Raw genomic sequence first — 21779 nt, 5'->3', positions numbered from 1 at the left:
GCATTCTTTGGAGCTTTTGATGCAATGCAAGCACTAGTAGGACGAAAGGATATGTTTGAAAGATGTATAAATACTCCTTTCTTACAAAAGTTAATTGCTTTATGTTTTTGCAAGAAGGTTACAAAGAAAAACATAGATGCCAATAACCTTTAATTAATTTTAATATTTAAGAAATAACTCAATAATTACTATCAACAAATTAGCCTTACATTACTTTGGAGGATGTTAAATATCACGTAAAAAAAGCAACATTTCAAGAAATATAGTCATATGCGAGGCCATTAGGTAACAAATCTCATAATTTGAATACATGTAACAGCCACAAAAGAACCACAACTTGTTTTCATTAATCATAAAAATGCTTCCTAAATTATTAATGAGAATGCATAACATAAGAACTGCAAGATTAGGGCTTAATAATTCCCTGAGATCATACTCCAATAAGTTTATCCAACATTGTCAACTAGAACTGATAGAGGTTAAAAAATATATCCAGTTTCTTGATTACGTATCGAGACATAAGTTAAGAAACTCTTTTAATAGGGCTCACAAATTGATTCAATCAATAAGCTCACTTCAGCATTATCCTGCTTCAAACACCCATCAATATGCCTTTTCATCTCCCATTCTTCAACCACCTCCAGGCAAAAGGGACAATTAAAACTACTCCCCTCCCCTTTATCATCTTCCCTAGGTAGATTAGTTTTATCGAAAACACTGCTAACTCCTAAACACTCATCCTCCAAATGCTTATTCAAATCACTTTTCTGAATCTCTTTTCCACAAGCCAAACATTGAATAGGGTTAATAACTTTGGAGGGAGATGCATACTTGTCCTCAAAATCGTCACAGAGAGCTAGAATGCAGTCTTGTAAATGAAGATTAAAATCTTTTTTGGGTATCTTAGATTTGCATGCAGGGCAAGATTTATCTTCTTCAAACACATCTTCAAAGTGCTTCTGAGAACATTCAGTTACATGCTGTTCATATTCTACTGTTGCAATGGTAGCAGTGCAGATTATACACTCTTTAGTGTGTTTACTAGACGCTTCAAGGCATTCATCTAAATGTGGGTTCAAATCTTCAGATTTAAATAGTTGGCTGCAAAGCGGACACTTCACTCTATTGTCGTGATGTTTAGGACGTTTGCTTGTGGCGGCTGCAGAAGAACTTGGTCTTTTGCTTGGCTCCTCAAACTTCTTTAACCAGTGCTCTCTTACAGTCAAATAACTCGAGTTAGGTGACGAAGAGGTGCTCAAAGACCTTCCAGGACCCACAAAAGGTTGCACCACATGTTGAGAATTATTGCTCAGTTTAGTTTCATTGCTCAAGGATCTTCCAAGACCGGAAAATAGTTGAATCTCTTGACTCTGAGCATTTTCTTTGTTAGAAGCTTTATTTGTTTGGGTGACAACAAAAGTGCTAGTGCCAGCTTTCTTCAGATAAGTGTTACTGGATGACTTTTTCAATTGAAGGTTGGTAAATCCAAAAATGTTGCTGCTTTCAGTTGGGATGACGTTGCTGATTTGAGGTTGGTTATTACTGACAGATTCATTGCTGACAGTGTGAATGTTAGTTGGAAGAGAATTGTGCAGATTTAATGATGGCTTGACTATTTTTGAAGTGTTGTTAGTGATTGGAGTAACATACTTTCTAATGTCATTGCTGGAGTTTGCTTTTTGTTTTGATTTGGTAGTTTTAGAGGGCTTTGCAGGTGCTTCCGGGCTCTTCACCTACAAAGATATTTGCTCTTTATTATGTAATATATGATACTATAATATAGCCATGCTCTTAAAGCAACTATAACTCTACTTGATGTACCCAGGACCATAAGAGAAACAAATAAAATATTTTAGGGAATCATGCATAAACTAGGTAAGAGACGCCGTGTCTTTTGTTGTATAAATTGAAGGTTGATTTGAACCAATGTTTAAGGGTATTGGGGACGCCCTAGAACAAAAATAAAATTTTAGTCTATTTAGATAGTAATAATAACCTGGTTAGTATTTAGGGGATGTTGAAGGTTATGCTGGGAAGGTGCTGTTTAGTGTTTTAAACCAATTGAGGTGATATTGAAATTTTTATCCTAGTTCATACTTGAAAAAAAGTGATAATCTATAAATATTCATAAACAAAAGGGCTTTAAACTGTGAATAAATGCCTAGCAGAATAAACCATCAGATATAGGGATTTTTATATTGAGGAACTATTTGAAAGATTTGAAAGGTGGTTTATCCCTGAGAAAATAATTAGAATAGAAAATCTAATAAAAGGAATCTTCTTACACATTCTACATGAGAAGAAAACTACCTCCTAAGAAAACACCAGTTAATCCTCTATGATGTACACCTCTATATCTACAAATGGAAGTTAAAACTTGATCAATAACTCTACTCAACATTGATATTCCTAATAGCTATGATCAAAAGAAACATGTTCCAAGCTTAAATTGAAAACATAAAAACATTGGAATGCATAGAAATTTAACATATTTTCGACCAAATTCACTTAGGTGGTAAAAATTATAAGAATGTTTAAAGTGAACATCTTCATATTATGGTGAAAATATAGAACTGATAAATATACTAGCCAAATAAAGAACTCCACAAAAATCTTTACTGTAGTTGGTGCTGAAAAGCAACTTTACCTGAACTGGCGAAGTTGTTTTAGATTTTTAATTTTTCTCTAAACTGTGTAAATTTTTCCTGATTTGAGAACTTGTTTAACTCAAGATTTAAACACATTTCTACCTATTACCATTAATAAGATGACCTTTTCTTGAACAAGTGAAATGAGATGTGAAATATAGTAATTTTCTATTCATCTTCAAGCTTAGAACACATATAAACAAGTATCTTACACAAAAGACTCAAAAATGTAAATAAGAGGTACCTTAACAAAATTCCCCCCACATTTATTGAGATGCTCATTCCACCATCGGTCATTGGGCCCTGGAGGTCTGTTAGTGGCCCTCCTTACTGTCCCAAAATAAGGGTGCCAATGCTGGCAAGGTCCATTGCACCTCCACCAGTGCTGTTGGTACAACCTTACCTCATCATGAAAGTCATGGTACACTGTTATATTGGTCCCTAAAAATCCCCCTCATTTAGCTCATATTACATGAAAATGAACTCTAAATATAAACCTGTTTCTGCATTTATTCTATACATATGACTGTGAAACTCTGGCCCATGCCCATCTCTATCTCGATTATTATTAGTAACAAATAAATAAGCATGAATCATCTCATGCAGAAGTGTCTCAACTAAGTCCTTCCTGGGTCTAAGTTTTAATAGTGGTTCACTGAGTGTTATAGAACATAAGCCCCCTCTGCCTTGATATGAACAAATTCCAGCACAGGTAGTCATTCGCTTGCTCCAGGAGACTGTAACTGAACCAAGAGAGCTCCAAAAGAACCTCTGATTAAAAGCAGTGAAAAGAATATGTATGTCTGGAGTTGGATCTATAACTTCCCAGGATGGGTCCACAAGGCATTTATTTTTGTTCAGATTTGTGGGTGTCTTGTAGGTGAGGTTATTGCTAGATCGTTCTACTTGCTCTTCGGTATTGAATTGGTCTTGCAGTTGCTTGGCGAGTTGGTGGTCACAGGTGGTATCTTCTTTATGCTTATCCTCTTGTTCAAATTTATATTGCAACAGCAGGGCTGTTTGAAAATCCAGCTCCATGTTGGCAAGGTTGAAATTTCTTAGAAGTTAGTTCGGGTTAACGAGAACAACAGAAGTTTTGCACGAACATTAGGAGGATTTCAAAGTAGATCTCAATGGATTATTGATTAATTTACAATATAGTTAATGTGTTTTGTTTAAACCAGAACATTCTTCATCTTCTAATTCACATATAAAGTAAATTCACGAAATTAAACACTTCGAAAAAATAAATAACAAGTCATCAGTTAAAAGGATCACATGCATGACATTGACAGTTTGACAGACGCAAAGCAGATAATCATATGTCAAATCGCAACCCTAAATACTTGCTGATCTAACCTTACTTTTTTAAATCCATTAAATTTTTTAAAGTTTATATTTTCTTAATATTTTAATGTTAATGCTCCTTTACAATCTCACCCCGATATGCTAAAAGCAACTACTGATATCCTGCTGCGAAGCACACTCCCCAAAAATGTCGCTTTTAGGCTATTAACGGCTGCCGCAGATGTTAAACACGAAGAAAAATTGCAAACTTTCAGGACTCAAGAAAGCGACCCCACTAAACACACCACAGATCACTTGGCCCAGTTCTACACCCTTCCCCCTGAAGACAAAAAAGTGATATTTCTTCATGGGGGCTTCCCAAAAACTTTTGAAACACATATTAAAACTTTTAATGAGACTTGCTTTATGGTGAGGGAACCATCCATAGAAGTAATAAACTATCTTAAGTCGATTGACTACAATAAGCCTGCCGTGAGATTTGTGCTTTATGGAAAAGTGGGAAATGGAAAGTCATTATCTTTGGCCCATATACTCCACTATGCCTATAAAAACAATTTTTTAATTGTCCATGTGCCATGGGCTTCCAATTGGATGAACAGGCCTAAAGACGTAACTATGTCAGAAACCAAAGGAGGTTTTGTAGATTTAAATATTGATGCAGCAGCCTGGCTACTACACTTTAAAACCCAAAATGCTGAATTCCTGAGAAATCCTAATTTAAAAATATCCAGAACTATTGAATGGACAAAACGAGAGACCACTCCTGAAGCCACTTCATTGATGGAGTTAGTTGATCATGGCATTAATCGCATCCGTTTTGCCTCAAGTTGTGTGACAATTCTTGCTGAAGAGATTAAGTTATTGTGCAGTTCAGGGGTATGCAAGGCTTTGGTAGCAATAGATGGGTTTAATGCCATGTTTTATTCTAAAACACGGGTGTTGACAGAGAAAAAAGAAATAGTTCCTCCCAGTAGGATTACTTTGAATGAAGGATTTTTAAATTTAAGCAAGTTTGATTGGAAAAATGGTGCTGTGGTTGTCACTGTGGATCAAATGGTGGGTGCTCAGGGAGAGCATACTTCACACTTTCCACGGTAAATACACATAAGTTTAACCTATTAATTGAAGCAATCCAAAGTATATATTTCCAGTTCACTTTTGGGAAAAACTGGCTTTATTCATATGGATCCTTTCATTCCCATTGAAGTGAAAAATTTCTCCAGAAAAGAGCACCAAAGTATTATGGAATACTTCAAGGAGAGGCAATGGGTGCAGGATTATCCAGGCCTTGATGATGAACTATACTTTTTAAGTGGAGGCAATCCTTATAAATTATTAGAATATTGTAGGTCTTTGTAAATTTTTTTATTAATGAATAATACATGTGTTTGTTATAATTTTGATTGGGTTTGGATTTTCTCGTCCAAAATATTGATAACAATTCACATTTTATAAATAAGTAGATATCTACAACCCTAATGTTTGTGTTTCATCTCTCAAAGGCGCTTTTTGTTCCTGAAAGATCTTTCCCCTTGGGATAATAATTTAGGTATGTTATGCAAAGAAAGAAAGTAATAAAAAAGTGTTACATTTTTTTGGATTAGATTGATGGTTTTTGCCACACATATTTTCTACTTGAAATTATGATCAATTTTATTTTTCGTAAAATCTTGAAAGTGAAAAAATAAAAGCTCCAGAAATGGCATTTTCCCCCATTTAATTGATTTTTAATTTATTACTTTTTTGGAAATAGAAATTAATGAACACACTTATATAATATAAATATAATAATAAGCTATTAAAACACATTGTTTATAAATTTTTCTGTTAAACTGTTGCATGTCAAAGAATAAAATCGATCCTTTTTGTTCTTTTGAAACCTTCAATCCTGTTACGTGCTACTAATTTGTTTGTTTTTCAGTAATTCAATGCCAACAATTTTTGGCTTTGATGATTAATTTTTTACAGGCCTCAGGGTTGCTGGTTGCATGACGGATTTGAATGTTTTAAAAAAATAAGTATATCGGTATGTATGTAACTGCTCTAACAACTTTGAAATTATGGTAATTTTGTATTTAATTTTATATGTATGGTTTAAAATCTTATTGTTCAGATTTCGGATTAAACATTATATGGATTGCTGCGCACTGTATGGACAAAAGCAACAAGGCGAAAAATTTACTTAAGCGTTCAAAAAAACGGGAAAATTTGATGCTTCAGCCGCAAAAGGTTTCTTTTTGATGAACGCAATATTCTACATTTCCTCTGAAAGAAATGAAAATGCGAGCTAAACTTGAAGCTCCAGCTCGAAGTTAAGGGTAATTTGCAGACTCTGACAAAAATGAAAAAATATTTTCCTGGAAAATCGAAGAACATTTAATAATTTGGTACTTCAAAATGAAAGGCATTAGCTAGAAGGTCCCTTTTTAGTAAATATAAAGCCACTACATCAAAAAATTGTAGTTGGAAGTTATGGCTATATGCATCTAATAGGACACGACTAAGACTCAAAATATACCTATTCTCGAGTTTTCAAGTTTCATACTTCCAAATGCAAAATGGAGGGCTTTAGAATGCTACTGTTTCGTAGATATAAAACCCATATATGTACTGTTAAAATGCTGAAAGTTTCAACTAAATTTAAGAGTTATGGGTGGCGGTAAGTATCGCCGAGACGCAAAATGTAGGTAGGTATTGTTGAAAAATCGATTAATTTTTAAATGAAACATCAAACTAAAAGCTTTTAGAATAAGGTTATTTTCTGAGAAAGATCAATATCTACCTTTAACCCTAAAAAGCTACCCATATTTTCTAATACATAAAGAGTACCCTAGAGTTCCAGTGTACCCCAAACAATTTACACTTAGAATATAAACACACGAATCAAACCAACGAAGTTTGTATCAAGACGGGATTCCGGTGATATGAAACCACTGTGAAGAACAAATCAGTGTTATCAGATAGCAAAAAATAGTAGAATATTTTTTCCTTTCTGGGATACAGGTGTATCCCGAATAGCATTCTAGAGTTAAAATATAAAAATTGTTACCTCAATTCGGGCCTCAAATGGAACATTGTAACCAGAAGTAACAGGGCTTCATAGAGACTCAAACAATTTTCTCTAATGTTCAGGCTAGTATGAAAACTTCGAAAATAAAAGTTCTAGAAATTTCCTTTTTGGCACTTAAAATCCTTTACATTTACTCTGAAAATATGGACTCAATTGGTCACTTTAGTTGAAACTTATGGCCAGAGGAAAAAGAGGAGTCACTGAAACTCTAAACGTTTGTTCAAGCAAGTTTATTTACTTTCAAAGTAGGTAGAACATCATTTGAGGCCAATACATCCAATCAATTATCGAGATATTGCCCATAAAAATTTGAGAAGCTGTAATACGTAGTTACTTTGAACTTTCGTCTTCTAGGGCTCTTTGAAGTGGTTTTTTAAAATTTACTAAAATAACTTTGCTACTGATGGGTATCTCGTTGAAGGCCCAGAATTTTAGATGTTTGAGGAAGTTTATTCATTTAAAAGAAATTTAAAAGTCTGGGATGACAATTACATCTCGTAAATTGAAGATATATCGGAATCGTTTGAAGTAGAATTTATACCCCTTTTAGCCCAGTCTATAGGCTCCTGCTGCAGAACAAAACGCTGTAATTTCCTGCAGATAGGCTTGCGCACTATATTTCTCGACCAAATATAAAACATAAAGAAAGAGCGATACTTCGTACACTCAGTGTTTACAAGCGGTACATTTTCTATGTGTACAGTGTGTTCATTGACTTACAAACTACACGTTCAGCAATCAGCTGATTACAAAGGTGAGGTAGTCTTACATTTTTCTTTGTTTGCTCGCTTTTGCCATATAGAAAAGACGTGTTTTCTTTGATACGCGATGAGGAATTTTTATTTGGTGACCTAGATTTACTGGAAAGTCCTATTGGAAAATTTTATTTAGGTTTTGAGAGGAACAACTTTTTAATACGGGGAAGAAATGCGAATGAATTTAAAACTGAGGATTTTGCGACCGCAGTTTCACAGTCTTTGAAGTATTAAATCACCTATAACAAGGTGAATGGTGTTTGTACAGGGTCTCATTTTTTTTATTCAAAGTTTTGCATCAGGTGTTCTCAGGACCATGCGTTGCATTTTTTCAGTATAATGCAAGTTTACGAAATGTCCCCGTGTGTATTTTTAATTTTTTTAAAAGAAAACTGCGCAAAACGGACAATTACTAAATTTACTTTAAAAAATATAAATTGACACTATATTAAAATAATATTAATTTTTTATTATCAGCTGCAGCAAGTAAGAAATTACTGGAGCTTTGTCTTGTCAATTTCAATTTTGGGAAATTTGTCTAATCCCTATTATGTCCCTATTATCCCTATATGTAGCACAGAGTGGCTCCACTATAAATTCAACAAAAATTAATGAAATATTTGTAAGTTTTTTTCTTTTTTAAACTTAAGTAGTTTTTTTATTAGTTTTATCTTAGAAAAATATCTTTCATCACTAGTCACAGAGTGGTAATAAAATTTTCAGAGAGAAAATATTATTGCCATTCCTTTTTGATTTTATTAATCCCTTATATTACTTTTTTTATTATCACTTTTATTATCACATAAATCACACACAAAAAAGAAGTAATTTAGGACATCCAAAAGTTTCATAGATGCATTTGATACATCGCGCAATTCTTCTAGATCATTTGCCCTTCTCTCTGATCCATAGATGCGTTCGAGATGCGCCGCGTTATTTTTCTCACAGATCATTCGCGCTTTTATCTCTTTGATTTTCAACCTGGTCTTGATTGGAAACTGATAGAATATTTTTCTAGCATTTTGTCGTGTAGCCTCGTCTTTATTCTTAAGCTTCAGAACGTCGTATAGAAAATGGACATTTTTGCGCTTAGTTTCCGTAAGAGAAGGTAATTATGGGCAATGTCCAGATAAATAAGAATAACCTTTTTAAATTTATTTTTCCTTTTTAAGGCTTCATCGGCAGTTGCACAGTTAAATTGTCGTTTTTTTCCTTTTAGTTCTAGTTTATCTGCAAAATAAAGTGAAGTTATAAAACAGACGATTAAATTGCAGAGAATTGCACACTCATTGCAATTCCCTCTGGCAATTTGCATTTGATTATATTCAGATTAGCTTCAAGATTTCATTCTTTGGATGATTTCTGATAACATCCTTACACAATCTAACAAATTTATAGTCGTAGATTCCAATAGTTTGAATTAATGTCAAATGTGCTGCCGACCTATTAATAATTATAAATTATTAATAGAAATATATTTTAAATTTATAATTGCAGATTTCGCAAAGATGAAATTTTCAGTGCTTTTAAAGTTAATACTTGTGAAATATGTTTTTTTACGCGATTTTGCCTTGACTGTTTATGCCGCCCCCTGACAATGCCGTCAGAATTGGCCGCCTCAGCCGTGTCACCATAGCCGGCACAGGCATGGATATTCAAACGCATTAAGAAATCTGATCGTGCTATGAAAGATATTCTGAAAGTGGAAGACATTTGATATTTTACTAGGTCACTTATTAGTGATGTAGTGAAGTATTCGAACGATTTTGTTAAGAGATTATCAGTGACCCCCTACGAAGAGGACTTATATTGCCTAATTTTCGAAACAAGCATCTTCAAAACTGATATTTCCAGCTGGAGCAACTCGGTCTTCTGCCACTTATTACCATATCAATATTTATTATTCCGATAACCTATAGACAAATTTATTAAAAATATTTCAAAGTTGAGAAACGCTTTGATGAGGCAACAAAACTGTGGTCACATGTTTTGTGCGGTGTATTTAAAAGATTATCAGTGGCCCCCTACGGAGAGGACTTACATTTAATCACTTTTGAACCAAGCGTCTTTAAAACAGATATTCCAGCTGAATCAACTCGGTCTTCTGCCATTTATTTCTCTATCAATATTTATTGTTACGATAACCTACAGGCGATTTTATAAAAAGTATTTAAGAGTTGAGAAATGCTTTGATGAGACAATAATTTTATGGATGCACGACTTGCGTGTTATATTAGTAATTAATTGTATTAAATGATGGACAAAACAGTGTCATGGCAGTCTATTTTAAGAACAATCCATCCTTTGCCAAGGTTTTATTTTTATCTCAATTTTTACAATATAATGTCATGTCAGGGTCCCTGACATGAAAATCGGTGCCCTTATTAACAGTAATTGAGTTTCTGTCCAGAAACTGTCGAGAACTTGAGGAGGCGTCTGCCTGATACAAAGACATAAATATGTAATTGAGTCGCTTATTCACGTGCAGCCCATATTAATTTGTTAAATTGTAATAAATAGCAAACACTCATTTGTGAGGAAAAACTTTAAGTGTTCCTGTTTTACACCATTTTTGTATAATTTGTTGACTCATTTTGTTTATTGTTTGTTCGAAACTAAGTAATTGGAAAAGGTATGTTTTCAAGGCTTTCTTCTAAATAAATAGATATCTAACACTATATTTTCATTTTATTGGATGTTTGTGTATTCTCGATACAGCAGCCACAGCTATTTCTCCGTGTGTAGACTCTTGATGAGACATACAATTTCCGTCGAGCTGTTTACCATGTTCGCTGCACACCGAAATTTGGCCATACCTGTACCCACTAATAGGTGTTTTGTGAGATGAAATTTCTCTATTTCAACCAAATTTCAGTATTGGATTTACCTATATAGGCCCTTGGCATAAGTTTGGATCGCACTGATGATAATAACAATAAAATATAAAAAAGCGATAAATTCTATCAGTTTTATATTGGCAATCGTTAAATCCAATTTGATTGTGTACATACGTATAGGCATTTCAATTTATGTCCCATAATAAAAAGCTTTTACCCAAATGTGATTTTATCCAAAAAAGATGTATCTGGCGATTCGGTAAATCTTGATAGCAGATACGAATTGTGTAAGCCAGCAATTTTAAAGTGTTTTAAAATGTTGAAAATATGAGCTTAATTAGCAACTTTTGGTTTCAAGTTGTAGGTAGGAGTAACAGGGCACGGCGAAGACTCGAAATGTATATTCGAGAGTTCAAGCAAATGCAAAATTTGTTGCTATGGACTAAAGGTTGTAGAAGGTAAATTTTTGTAAGGGATAATGAGCCTAATTCGCAATTTTAGTGAAGCAGTCCCTTTCTCGATAAACTTGTTTTGAATATTATTGTAGGTATAACAAGAAGGGCGATCAAAAAGTTCTAGGCCCAAAGCTTAAAAACTTTATTTAAAAATGATTCAACATTGTCTCCTTCGAAGTACTCGCCTTGTCAACATCTACATTCTCCTAACGTTGTTACCCCTGCTGGAAGAATCCTGAGAACTGTTCTTGTGGAATGCTGTTTCGCTCTTCTAGCGTTTTATTAATGTTTTTAATTGAGTCAAACCGCTGTCCCTTCAAAGGTCTCTTGAGTTTGGGAAACAAGAAAAAGTTCGCAAGAGCCAGGTCTAGCAAGTAGGGAGGCTGAGGGATGACGGTCATGCCGTTTTTTGTGCAGAAATCGCGAATGAACAACGTAAAATGAACTGGTGCGTTGTCATGATGCGGCACCCAATCTCCACTTCGTCACAGCACCGGTCTCTTCTTTTGCTCAGCTTCACACAAGTTTCTCAGGGTTGAACGAAAACGATTAATTGTTTCACCTCGTAGGAGTATTTCGTAGTACACCACACCTTTCCAGTCGAAAAAACAATGAGCATGGCTCAAACATTCATTCCCAATGTCCTCTTGCAACATGTGAAGTGTTTCGGTAAAAGTTTTACCTATTTTAATACAAAACTTGACACAAACACGTTGCTCTTCTTTTAAATTCATGTTGCAAAATGTCGAAAAATCGCCAAACATGCAAAACTCATTCTCCAAAATGAGCTGTAATTTCGCGAAACCGAAAGAAAGTGAACAACGAAAAAACCAGTAATACTTGAGCTGAGTCACGTTAAACAATACTGCCAGCCGCACTGGGCTTCGTTGCGACGTTGCCCCGTAATTCAAAAAGTCCTGAAACTTCTTGATCACTCCTCATATCTCCAGTTGCACATAAATATTAATCGTCCGTAGCTCGTATTTAAAGATTGTAAAATATATTGTGCCAATCAAAACAATTTTGATTTTTATTACGCAATGCAGGCCACTTGTCTGTAAAGCGTATTATGTAATCCCTTGATACTCCATATCTATTCGTTTGTTGTTTTACATTTACTCCCTATACGTTTTCATAACATAATTTCACAAATCTATTGTCTGTACATGTTTCCATAGCATAATTATGTCACTTGATAGTGGAGATATGTTACTTATCAATTTAGGTCTTCACAAGTGTTACCGGTAGAAAGATGATAAACGTAGTCGACTTGTAGAAAACCCCTGACTTGGGAAAAATAGCGTCTCTTATATCAGGCGATATTACTTACTGGGTACACTACGGAATAATCTAGTCATCCTAATATTCGACGCAAGCAACATTAAAAGAAAGCAAATGCTAAAGGAAGCAAAAAAATTGCAGTAGTTCCCTCAAGGTTGAGATTGAACTTCTACTGGTTTCTGATTTATTCATAAAGAACTAGACGATTTTAGTTTTTCTCACGGTTATAATTCATATTTTAAATCGTTGAGGTTGAAAATATTACTAAATAAGTCAGTGGTGCAACTTATATCTCCTAGGATATGCCCTGGTCCCTGCTCATCATATTTCGATAGAACTGTCCACGTTGATTCAATTTCTGATATCGAATTTCCATTTCCATTGAATTCAAAACTTAAATCGTTTAGGCGAATAAAATGAAAATAAATAAATAAATATGAAATACAATTTCGCGTAAGCTTCAACAAAATTGTCAAACGAAATTCCTCATTGTCTAGAACTTGTTTTTTTAACTCTGATTTTGTGTAATTAGTTTTCAATTACTAAAACACAGCGGTACTGATAACAATATTAATTATACCTTAAATTCCCAAGTACTTAAAAACTTAAATTGGTTTCCAGGTATACAATTAATTTACTTCCCACTCGTTAATGATCATTCAATCAGAAAGTGATCATTTTTTAGCGGTTAGATACACACAAGTTTGTTGTTTAATTTAAGGAAGTATATACCAGAATATGTCTATAAGACATATCAAAACTGATTTTGTAAAAAATTAGGATTGTTGTGTTATTTTTGTAAGAAATTAGCTTTGTTATGGGATTTGATGGCAAATCTGTTAAAAGTGATCTTTGGCCTTGATAATTAATTGGATACCTTTTTGTTTTAAAAAAGGGCTGAAACAACTACGGTATGTAATTATATAACGAGCTTTGATTTCTCTTCTGCTCCAAATATGAGCTCTAATTAAAACCACTTGTTCAACCAGTTTGAGAATTTCCCATTAAATTGGTACGGTTCTCTGATATATTTTTTTCATCTAGAGTGCACCAATTGATGTGTATTGCCAGATGCTGTGATTAGCGCATTTGTAATGCTTGTTTGTAGACATCTCAAAGTGTTGTTAACCTTTGAAATATGTATTTATTAATATTGATTTCTCGCTTTGAATGGGTAATTCCAAGCCGATAATAAAACCTAATGCACTGGGCAATAATTGAATAGAATATCTGCTTAATTAGGTAAATTGATTGGTTTTCATGTTGCCAAGCCTTATCAGGTGCTTGAATCAATACACTTCACACATTAAAGATTCATAAAAGATTTTTTTGTTATAATTTTCCGTTGTAAATGGATTATGGCCGTGATACCACATATCAGAGACTTCAGTCTCCATCCATAATAATTTTTAAGAAATCTTTGCTTGTCACTAGGTTATCTAATGGAATTTGCTAATTCCCTTCTATTGATAAAAATTCTCACAGAACCTAAATTTTATGAGTTTTCAATGTCAAAAAATTTTCAAAGAACATTTCAGATAATAATTTCATATCATAGATAACGTTTCCATAACTTAACTTACTGATGACCTTAAGTAAGTCAAGTTTATTAGTTTCCTTGAAAAAGCCAAATCCTTCTCCATTGTTCGCTTCGAGTAGGTGAGCCAGAAAAAACCGAAAATTGGCAATGTTTGGATTTCGTTAATGGAAAACTTTTTTTAGAAGGTCAATGCCAGTGTAATACGTGTTTGTGTATTTTAGTACACTTCAAAGAAACAAATGAAATTTTGGTTAAAAATGGAACTAAATTGGTAGACAAAGACCTAGGGAAATGGAATTTTTAAAACTTTATGACAATTTCCGAATATCGGTAATATAAACACATGGAAGGAATGTAATTAAAAAACTTAATAATAATTGAATCGATTCTCTCAGTAATATAATTGTGCCTTCAGGGTATCCTATGCTTTTTATGTTAATGAGATAAAATTGATCAGAAGATGAAGCTACAAGTAACCAGTTATTCGTTATTAGATGCTATTATGTGTTGGTCAAACATCAATTAACTGAGGCGAAAGTTATATTAATTTTACATTGTATTAAATATTTCCCCGTTAATAAATCAATAGATTGATTTATGTACATTTTTAAAGGCTCTTTTAGGGCTAAAGCTGTGCTAGCAGATGCCAAAAAGCCATTATATTGGTTAAATTGTATGAGATTTTAATCAGTATTCAACTATAGCACATTGGAAATCACTTGCCCGAATTTTTTACTAGGTACACTGACTACAAACAATAAATTAAAAAAAAATAGAAACACAGTGGTAAAAATCTCAAATCCTTATGTTTTGAGTTTTGATCCGTATTGCAAAATTTTAACCCATCAGCAGTAACTGAAGAATATACTTCGGTAGATGCAGTAGTAACTACTAAAGCTAACACCCAACGATAAAAACTAGAAAAAATTTAATACCTACTCATTTCCTTTTTTATCCCCTCCCATTTTTATAGACAAAGACAAACAATTAAGAGAAAAATTAGAAAAGGAGGATAAACGATAAGAGCTTTTTTTAAATGAGAAAATTCGTAAATGTAATGTCAGGAGCGGTGCCAAGAGTTAAAGGAGAGAGCCGGAAAACGCAATGGCATCAGTGGCATAAATTTAAAATATGATCTGTAGAGGACCTACGCATATCAGTGACGTACTAAGCACGAGTCGGGAATCCTCACATTTGCTTCCTGGCATATTAAAATTTGCAAAAATCCTGTTTCCCGAAAACTAGAATATTTCAATGAATTTGATCCTATCACTAGTGTAAGCGCGCTACATACTATGTAACCTTTCCAGTTAAATATAAACAGTGTCCTATCAAGTATAAGCATGAGTCAAATATTTCATGCTAAATGGGAAAGTAAAATTCTGGAAAATCCTGTCTCACAAAATAAATAAAAAGAGAATGTTTCAATGAAGTTTGGCAAGGAATCCTGCGGGGAGATAGACTCTGCCCTGAAATTTTCCAGGTATGCCAAATTGTTGAGTTCAGAAAAGAAAATCGGTTATGAACAACAAAAAAACAAAACCGAAAATGGACAGATGATGAAAAGAGATTTTGGAGGTTCTAAATATTCACATGTCTAGAAACACGCGAATTCGTACTTCTTGAAAGAGGTTCAGAGCTATGAAACGGGAAGCAGACTGCGGAAGTGGCGACTAACGAAGTCATCAAATAGACAACAGTTGACTTCAGTCATGATGATGATGGCATAAATCGAACAATGCTGCAAAGGGGGAGGGGGGGCTGAACACAGGGTTCTTAACGTGCCCAACAAGTCGGGGGTTCACATAAAACAGATATTAACGTTTTGTTGGAGTTGCCGGAGCGTTCAAGCTAGACCAAAAGAGAAAGTGGTACTAAAATTTTAAAAATTTCATCTGTCTAATCCTGACGGTAACTAAATATTTAAATTCAGAACTGTGAGTTCTTAGTTATCCCGTTCTCTGAAAATCCCAGAAATGTCTATTTAAACATTTAAAAATCAGTAGAAAAAGCAATGACTTTATCATTTACATGGTTGCTGTTTGTGTCTCAAACGTTGATAGTGTTTTTATGAACTTTTGTAGTATTATCTACAGCCATACTCCACGATAAGAAACGCGTTCTTTCTCTCTTTAACATTTGCAGATTTTCTCCAAATAAACGCTTAATATGTTTTTAATGTCGCAAACAAGATAACATGTATGACGCTGCTGGCAAACAGTTTATCAATAAAATACTATATTATTTACATAATTACAAATTTCATAGACATAACATTCACTAATGCCCTTAAACATAATATTTGGTACTTCGCGACAGCTCTTAAAAAATTAAAATTTCCTCAATTCCACTTCATATCACTTTCCATATATTTTAACTCATTTTTAAAAAAATTCCAGATAAAGAATGCCAAATTTAACTCTGGAACATTCGCCCAATGCGGCGCTAAACAAAACAGTCCTGCAGAGTTACATGGACCTGCCCATTCCAGATGGAAAGGTGCAGGCCACGTATATCTGGATCGATGGATCTGGAGAAAACTTGAGAGGCAAGACTAGGACGTTAGATTTCGTTCCAGCAAAACCTGAAGGTAAGCTCGCGAGATTATTATATTATTTTATTTGCTAATAACAGTGAACATAAGATTTTCATCGCTGTTTTAATTTAGTGCGAGACGATCGATCTGGAAAGTAGAGATTTGATTTAAAATAACGTTCGTTGATTGATTTATTAATTTGATGTGATGGAAATTTTCTCTAATCAAAATCGTTAGGATGTTTCCAATTCAAAAGTTTTGCATGGGTAGCTAATAAATTACTTAATACTTAAAACTTTTCTTTTGGTCTAGACTCGTGATAAAATGGCAAAATTTTCTGACAAAATGGACTATTGTCCTCTGAATTAGTGTCTATTGTTGGTTCGATTACAATTGTTGACTCAGTTATATTGTGTGGATTGCAAATAAGGAAGATGTAATTATCAGGTCGACAGAGCGTGGAAACATCCACATACATACACTCACTCAATTAACACTCATTAAGCGGGAAGGGAGATACATTGTTTGTCGAGATAAGGACTATACATGTAGCCAAATTCGTATAAATAGCATGGATATTTGTTTGCAGAATTGCCCATATGGAACTTCGATGGTAGCTCAACTCTTCAAGCAGATACCTCCAATGCAGACACATATCTCTACCCTGTAGCTATTTATGCTGACCCTTTTACCAGGGGTAACAACAAGCTGGTCCTCTGCGATACGTACAAATATAATAAGAAGCCTACAGACAGCAACAAAAGGTTAGTGGCTGACTCCACGAGGCCTTTGAATTAACCAGAAGGCCTGTTTTATTCCACAATTTCATACAAAACCAAATATGTTGGGCTTGGGTACGATTAAGTAATCCTTTAGAGAAGCGAAAAAGATCTAGAGGTATAGCAAGATAGTTTCTATCGAACTATTTGGGGCAAAATTATCTTGGCATAACGTATTATACTTCCATTTGAACCAATCAATCTTGATATTTTTCTTCTATTCTTTTAGCCATATCTCTCTAGCTTTTTTTCGCCAACTTCCTCCTTCCTTCTAGATTCACTTGCGCTCAAGCCATGGAAGCCGCCAAAGACTCCCACCCATGGTTTGGAATAGAACAGGAATACACTCTGTTAGACACCGACATGAGACCTTTTGGGTGGCCCAAGCATGGATTCCCCGGACCTCAGGGGCCCTACTATTGCGGTGTAGGGGCCAATAAGGTCTATGCCAGGGATATCATGGATGCTCACTATAGGGCATGTCTTTATGCTGGGCTAAATATTTCCGGAACCAATGCTGAAGTCATGCCTGCTCAGGTAAGGACTTTGATGATGAAAATTGCATTGAAGGTTACAGAGTCGTAAGAAAAATAAAGTGAAGCTAGAGAAAATTGTTTGAAGAAGAAAATTTGTGTTAATGAAAAATTAATTTTAGGTTTTTTTAAGTATTTTTTTCTCTCTGTTATCTGTCTTTTAATTATCCCTCTTTTCATTACGCCTTGAAATTCGACAAAATCTGAGGGAAACTTGAGAATGATGAGCAACAATCTTATATTGACCTAAGAAAAAATAGCATTTTCTTCTTATCTTTGACAAAAAAATATAATCAGTGTCAAAGATAAAGGGAAAACTAATTCAAATTTTAAAGTATAAAGGGTCAATACTCTTCAGAAAAAGTTTGAAATAAAAATATCCTCCACATGAAAAAAATAACAGCAGAATGCGTTCTTTCTTGGATAGTCGACACCTATAAAGTCTCATTAAAAAAAATTCTAAATGCAGTATTTCTGCATGTCACTCAATTTGAATGCATGTGCGGGTACCCAGCTGTTCTGAAAATTTCCTTTATTCAATGTTCAATAATCATAAATATATCAGAGGCTACTATTGTATAATAATTTACAAGTAAAATTGTAATAACGTTTATCTAATATAATAACTAACATTGTTATCTCGGTTGCGTATACAGTTTTCTTTGTGTAGCAGCGTTCATTGCTCCACAACCAACAGGAAAAACTCATTTCTAAACGTAAAAAATCCACATGAACATATAACATGATTAATACTCTAGTCAGCCCAAAATACCGATATCTGGCCCAGTTTTTGTGCCCGAAGGGAATTAATTAATTTCAAACTTCCTGGTATCAATTTCGATTTATTTTATCTTAAGATTCATCTGCTAGGTCTCCTGCACATGATAAACCAGAAATAGTCTCGATTTTAACTTGTTGCATCATCCCACATGCCTTTTTTACGGCAAATAGGAATGTGCGGGACTACGTTGTGAGCTTGGCAACGTTCCAACTGACCTTTGAGTAACCATGTTCAGTGCCGTGATCGTCCAGTCGTTCATAGGAATTTCCCCAAACCTTTTGATTCAGTTCGAAGGTAGTTTTGCGACTGAAATAAATGCTTGTTTGTAAACATTGAAATAGCGAACTTGAATGGTAATGAGAATGCTAAAAGTGGGAATTTTTTGCATTTGTATTGTAAGGGGAACACCATCATTTATGAAAAATTTAACGATTTTTTGCGTTCGAATGTCATGAATATTTTGAATACAAATTAGATGCTAAACATGTGTTTCAAATATATCAAGATTTAACTTATAATTGCATCTGTTACCTCTTAGTCACTGGAGTCATAACACTGCCAACAAGGATTTTAATAATTTCGTTTCGTGCAGGGTAGTTACTATAAAGCTATTAGCTTATAATAAAGCTTCTGTCACCGGAACTGTTACCATCTTAGGTTATCACCGTTGTTCGTTAAAAAGAACCGAAACTTCCTGTAAGTTTATCTGTTTAGCGTAAAACAGATAAACTTCGTTTTTTTGATATGAATTGATAAAAAAACTGTTACTGACACCACTACTAAGAGGTTACCGGAACACGTTATCCATACTCAATGGTTTTTAGTTCAGTAGTAAAACTGACATTTTTACTTTATAGTACTGGCGACTACAGAAAATAAACAAAAAAGTACCTATCTACTATATTATCGGTACATGTTTTTGTTTAATTTCATTTTCTACATCTCCTCTTGTTTTAATCTAATTCTCCATCTAATTTGCCTAAATTACCCTCTACCCTATTATATCCAAGAGTGGCATGTTTATACTTGTCCTAATCACCATTAAAGTTCTCGTGTTCCTGCTAATTTAATTAGGTCTAAAACAAATGTGAGTTCTGTTGGGAACGTACTTACTAGAGAATTGTGTTACATTTTAATTAAGCATGAAAGGGCCGTAATTACTTACTCCTTTGATAAGTACAGAAATTTGTACTCGAGACAAACAGTCTGTTTTATGTAGTTGCCATATAGATGCATTAGGCATTTATGCCGGTCAAGCAAATAATTACAAATCGGTAGTGACTTGCCCGCGCAAGTGTAAAATTTCACCGTTGATTCATTTTTCTTCGATAAATGCGTAAAAACCCATATTAAAGCAGGTTTGCATCGCTTACAACATAAGCAATGTCAGCTAAGAGCTCTTTTATCACGTATTTTCCTCACATTTGCCCTCTCATTATCCTGTTATGGAATTAAATGTAGCGAGAAGATAAATGGCCTGGAACTTAACTGCTTTATTTGTTTGTCTGGATAATCACCCAGTTTACATAACTTAAACCTCCAAGAATATTTTTCTTAATTCTCCAGATTCATCGCGATTGTGCGTTTTCCTTTACCATCAGTTCAATAAATAATAATAAAAGTTCAACAAAAATTTAATTTGGCTGCAGTGGGAGTACCAAGTGGGTCCTTGCGAGGGAATCTCCATAGGGGATCAACTTTGGATGTCCAGATACATTCTCCATAGAGTAGCAGAAGATTTTGGTGTTATCGTCACCTTTGACCCTAAACCCATGGAAGGTGATTGGAATGGTGCAGGTGCACATACCAATTTCTCAACTAAGGCAATGAGGGAAGATGGTGGAATCTTGTAAGTCTCTTAATACAAAAAAACTGTTTATTTCAAATCACACATGAGATCTTGTGAGTTTAATAATCGATATTGTCTCATTTCTTATGAAGTAAACAGTAATTTGTTGTGGGAAAATTTTTAAATTTTTAGTCTTCAACCTTGATATTAAAGCTCTGATTAAGTTTTAATGCTAGTTGAAGGTCAAAAAAATCGTCGTTTCCTCATCAAACCAAACCCTATAGATGTCCCCTTTGTGTTGTGTGTGTGTGTGTTAAATTATTCTCAGGATGTAACCAATTACGGTTAGCTATCACATGCATATCAATAGATAATGTGAAATTGAAACGAAGTACACTTTTGCTATTAAATATTTGTTCACGTTGAACTTTGATGTTTGTTCTAGGGAGATTGAAAAGGCTATTGACAAGCTGAGTAGGTTCCACCTCAGGCATATTCAGGCCTATGATCCTCATGGAGGGAAGGACAACGAGAGAAGGTTAACTGGGAGACATGAAACGTCGTCGATTCATGATTTTAGTGCTGGTAAGGGCATCTTCTTTATTCACATTTTTATTGTTTTTTTGAAAACGCGGAAACGGACTAATGCTTCATAAATTACCTCTCAGGAGTAGCCAATCGTGGTGCTAGCATTCGAATTCCTCGCGGATGTGCTGAGGACAAGAAGGGTTACCTTGAGGACAGAAGACCAGCCTCAAACTGTGATCCTTACTCAGTATCTGAAGCCATCGTTAGAACTTGCATTTTAGACGAGTAAACCCATAGATAATTAAAATTAATTACTATATAATTTTCTATAACGTGTATTATCCAAGGTAAGGAGTATCTTGGTATGTAAATGTAGGGTAGCCGTTTTTATCGATGATTTTCCTGATATTAAGCGCATATAGAAAGCATATGTTGTGATATGTAAGTTTATGATGATTATTATTGTATAGCAACATTCTCAAACCATAATGAGTATCAGGTATTTAGTGTTATAGTAAAAATTTACCCAAATATCACAAGAATATATCGATGTCTAAACAATTATATATATAACTCTATTCTACAACTATAATAGTATATTTTTAAGCACCCTGTGTAGCAGGTTTAAAAAGGAGCATATATTTTCGCACGAATTTACTTTATTTGTAAATAATTTCGTCAGTGTTAATTATATCAGTTTATTGTAACGTCGGAGTTTCATTATCTAACAATATCCCACTGGAACTTGATTAGTACCCTCATTATAAAAAAAACAAAACATAGAATTGCCATTTAGTCGATTACTCACCTGAAACTAATAGTAAATTGCGTTTATTGAAACATCAGTCGAAATGGTGCTCAATACCGTGAAACTTGCTTTAAAGGTCTTGGCCTTCTTCCTTCTAACCACAATATCTGTTCAAAACAGTGAAAATGTGC

General features: G+C 34.2%; 3 protein-coding genes across 3 annotated transcripts; 2 read left to right on the top strand and 1 right to left on the bottom strand.

The window, feature by feature from the left end:
• Nucleotides 1–208: 208 nt before the first annotated feature.
• mh (maternal haploid) lies at nt 209–3856 on the bottom strand. Its single transcript, XM_066400382.1, has 3 exons — nt 3146–3856; nt 2893–3089; nt 209–1733 (listed from the first exon to the last, which is right to left on the bottom strand). The coding sequence occupies exons 1-3, from the start codon at nt 3684–3686 to the stop codon at nt 537–539; spliced, it is 1935 nt and encodes a 644-aa protein (XP_066256479.1). The 5' UTR covers nt 3687–3856; the 3' UTR covers nt 209–536.
• Nucleotides 3857–4019: 163 nt separating this feature from the next.
• On the top strand, nt 4020–5407 carry mRpS29 (mitochondrial ribosomal protein S29). The gene is made up of 2 exons (XM_066400389.1): nt 4020–5050; nt 5108–5407. The coding sequence occupies exons 1-2, from the start codon at nt 4095–4097 to the stop codon at nt 5313–5315; spliced, it is 1164 nt and encodes a 387-aa protein (XP_066256486.1). The 5' UTR covers nt 4020–4094; the 3' UTR covers nt 5316–5407.
• A 2232-nt stretch (nt 5408–7639) lies between these two features.
• Gs2 (glutamine synthetase 2) lies at nt 7640–21547 on the top strand. Its single transcript, XM_066400390.1, has 7 exons — nt 7640–7780; nt 16294–16484; nt 17020–17194; nt 17485–17746; nt 20173–20372; nt 20758–20897; nt 20981–21547. Exons 2-7 carry the CDS (start codon nt 16301–16303, stop codon nt 21127–21129), a joined length of 1110 nt encoding a protein of 369 aa, XP_066256487.1. The 5' UTR covers nt 7640–7780; nt 16294–16300; the 3' UTR covers nt 21130–21547.
• The last annotated feature ends 232 nt before the right edge of the window (nt 21548–21779 follow it).

Source organism: Euwallacea similis, chromosome 20 (genome assembly GCF_039881205.1).
Source record: "Euwallacea similis isolate ESF13 chromosome 20, ESF131.1, whole genome shotgun sequence".
In the NCBI taxonomy this organism is placed as follows: Eukaryota; Metazoa; Arthropoda; class Insecta; order Coleoptera; family Curculionidae; genus Euwallacea; species Euwallacea similis.
Note: the sequence above shows the minus strand (reverse complement) of the source record. Positions and strands in the feature narration are given on the sequence as shown.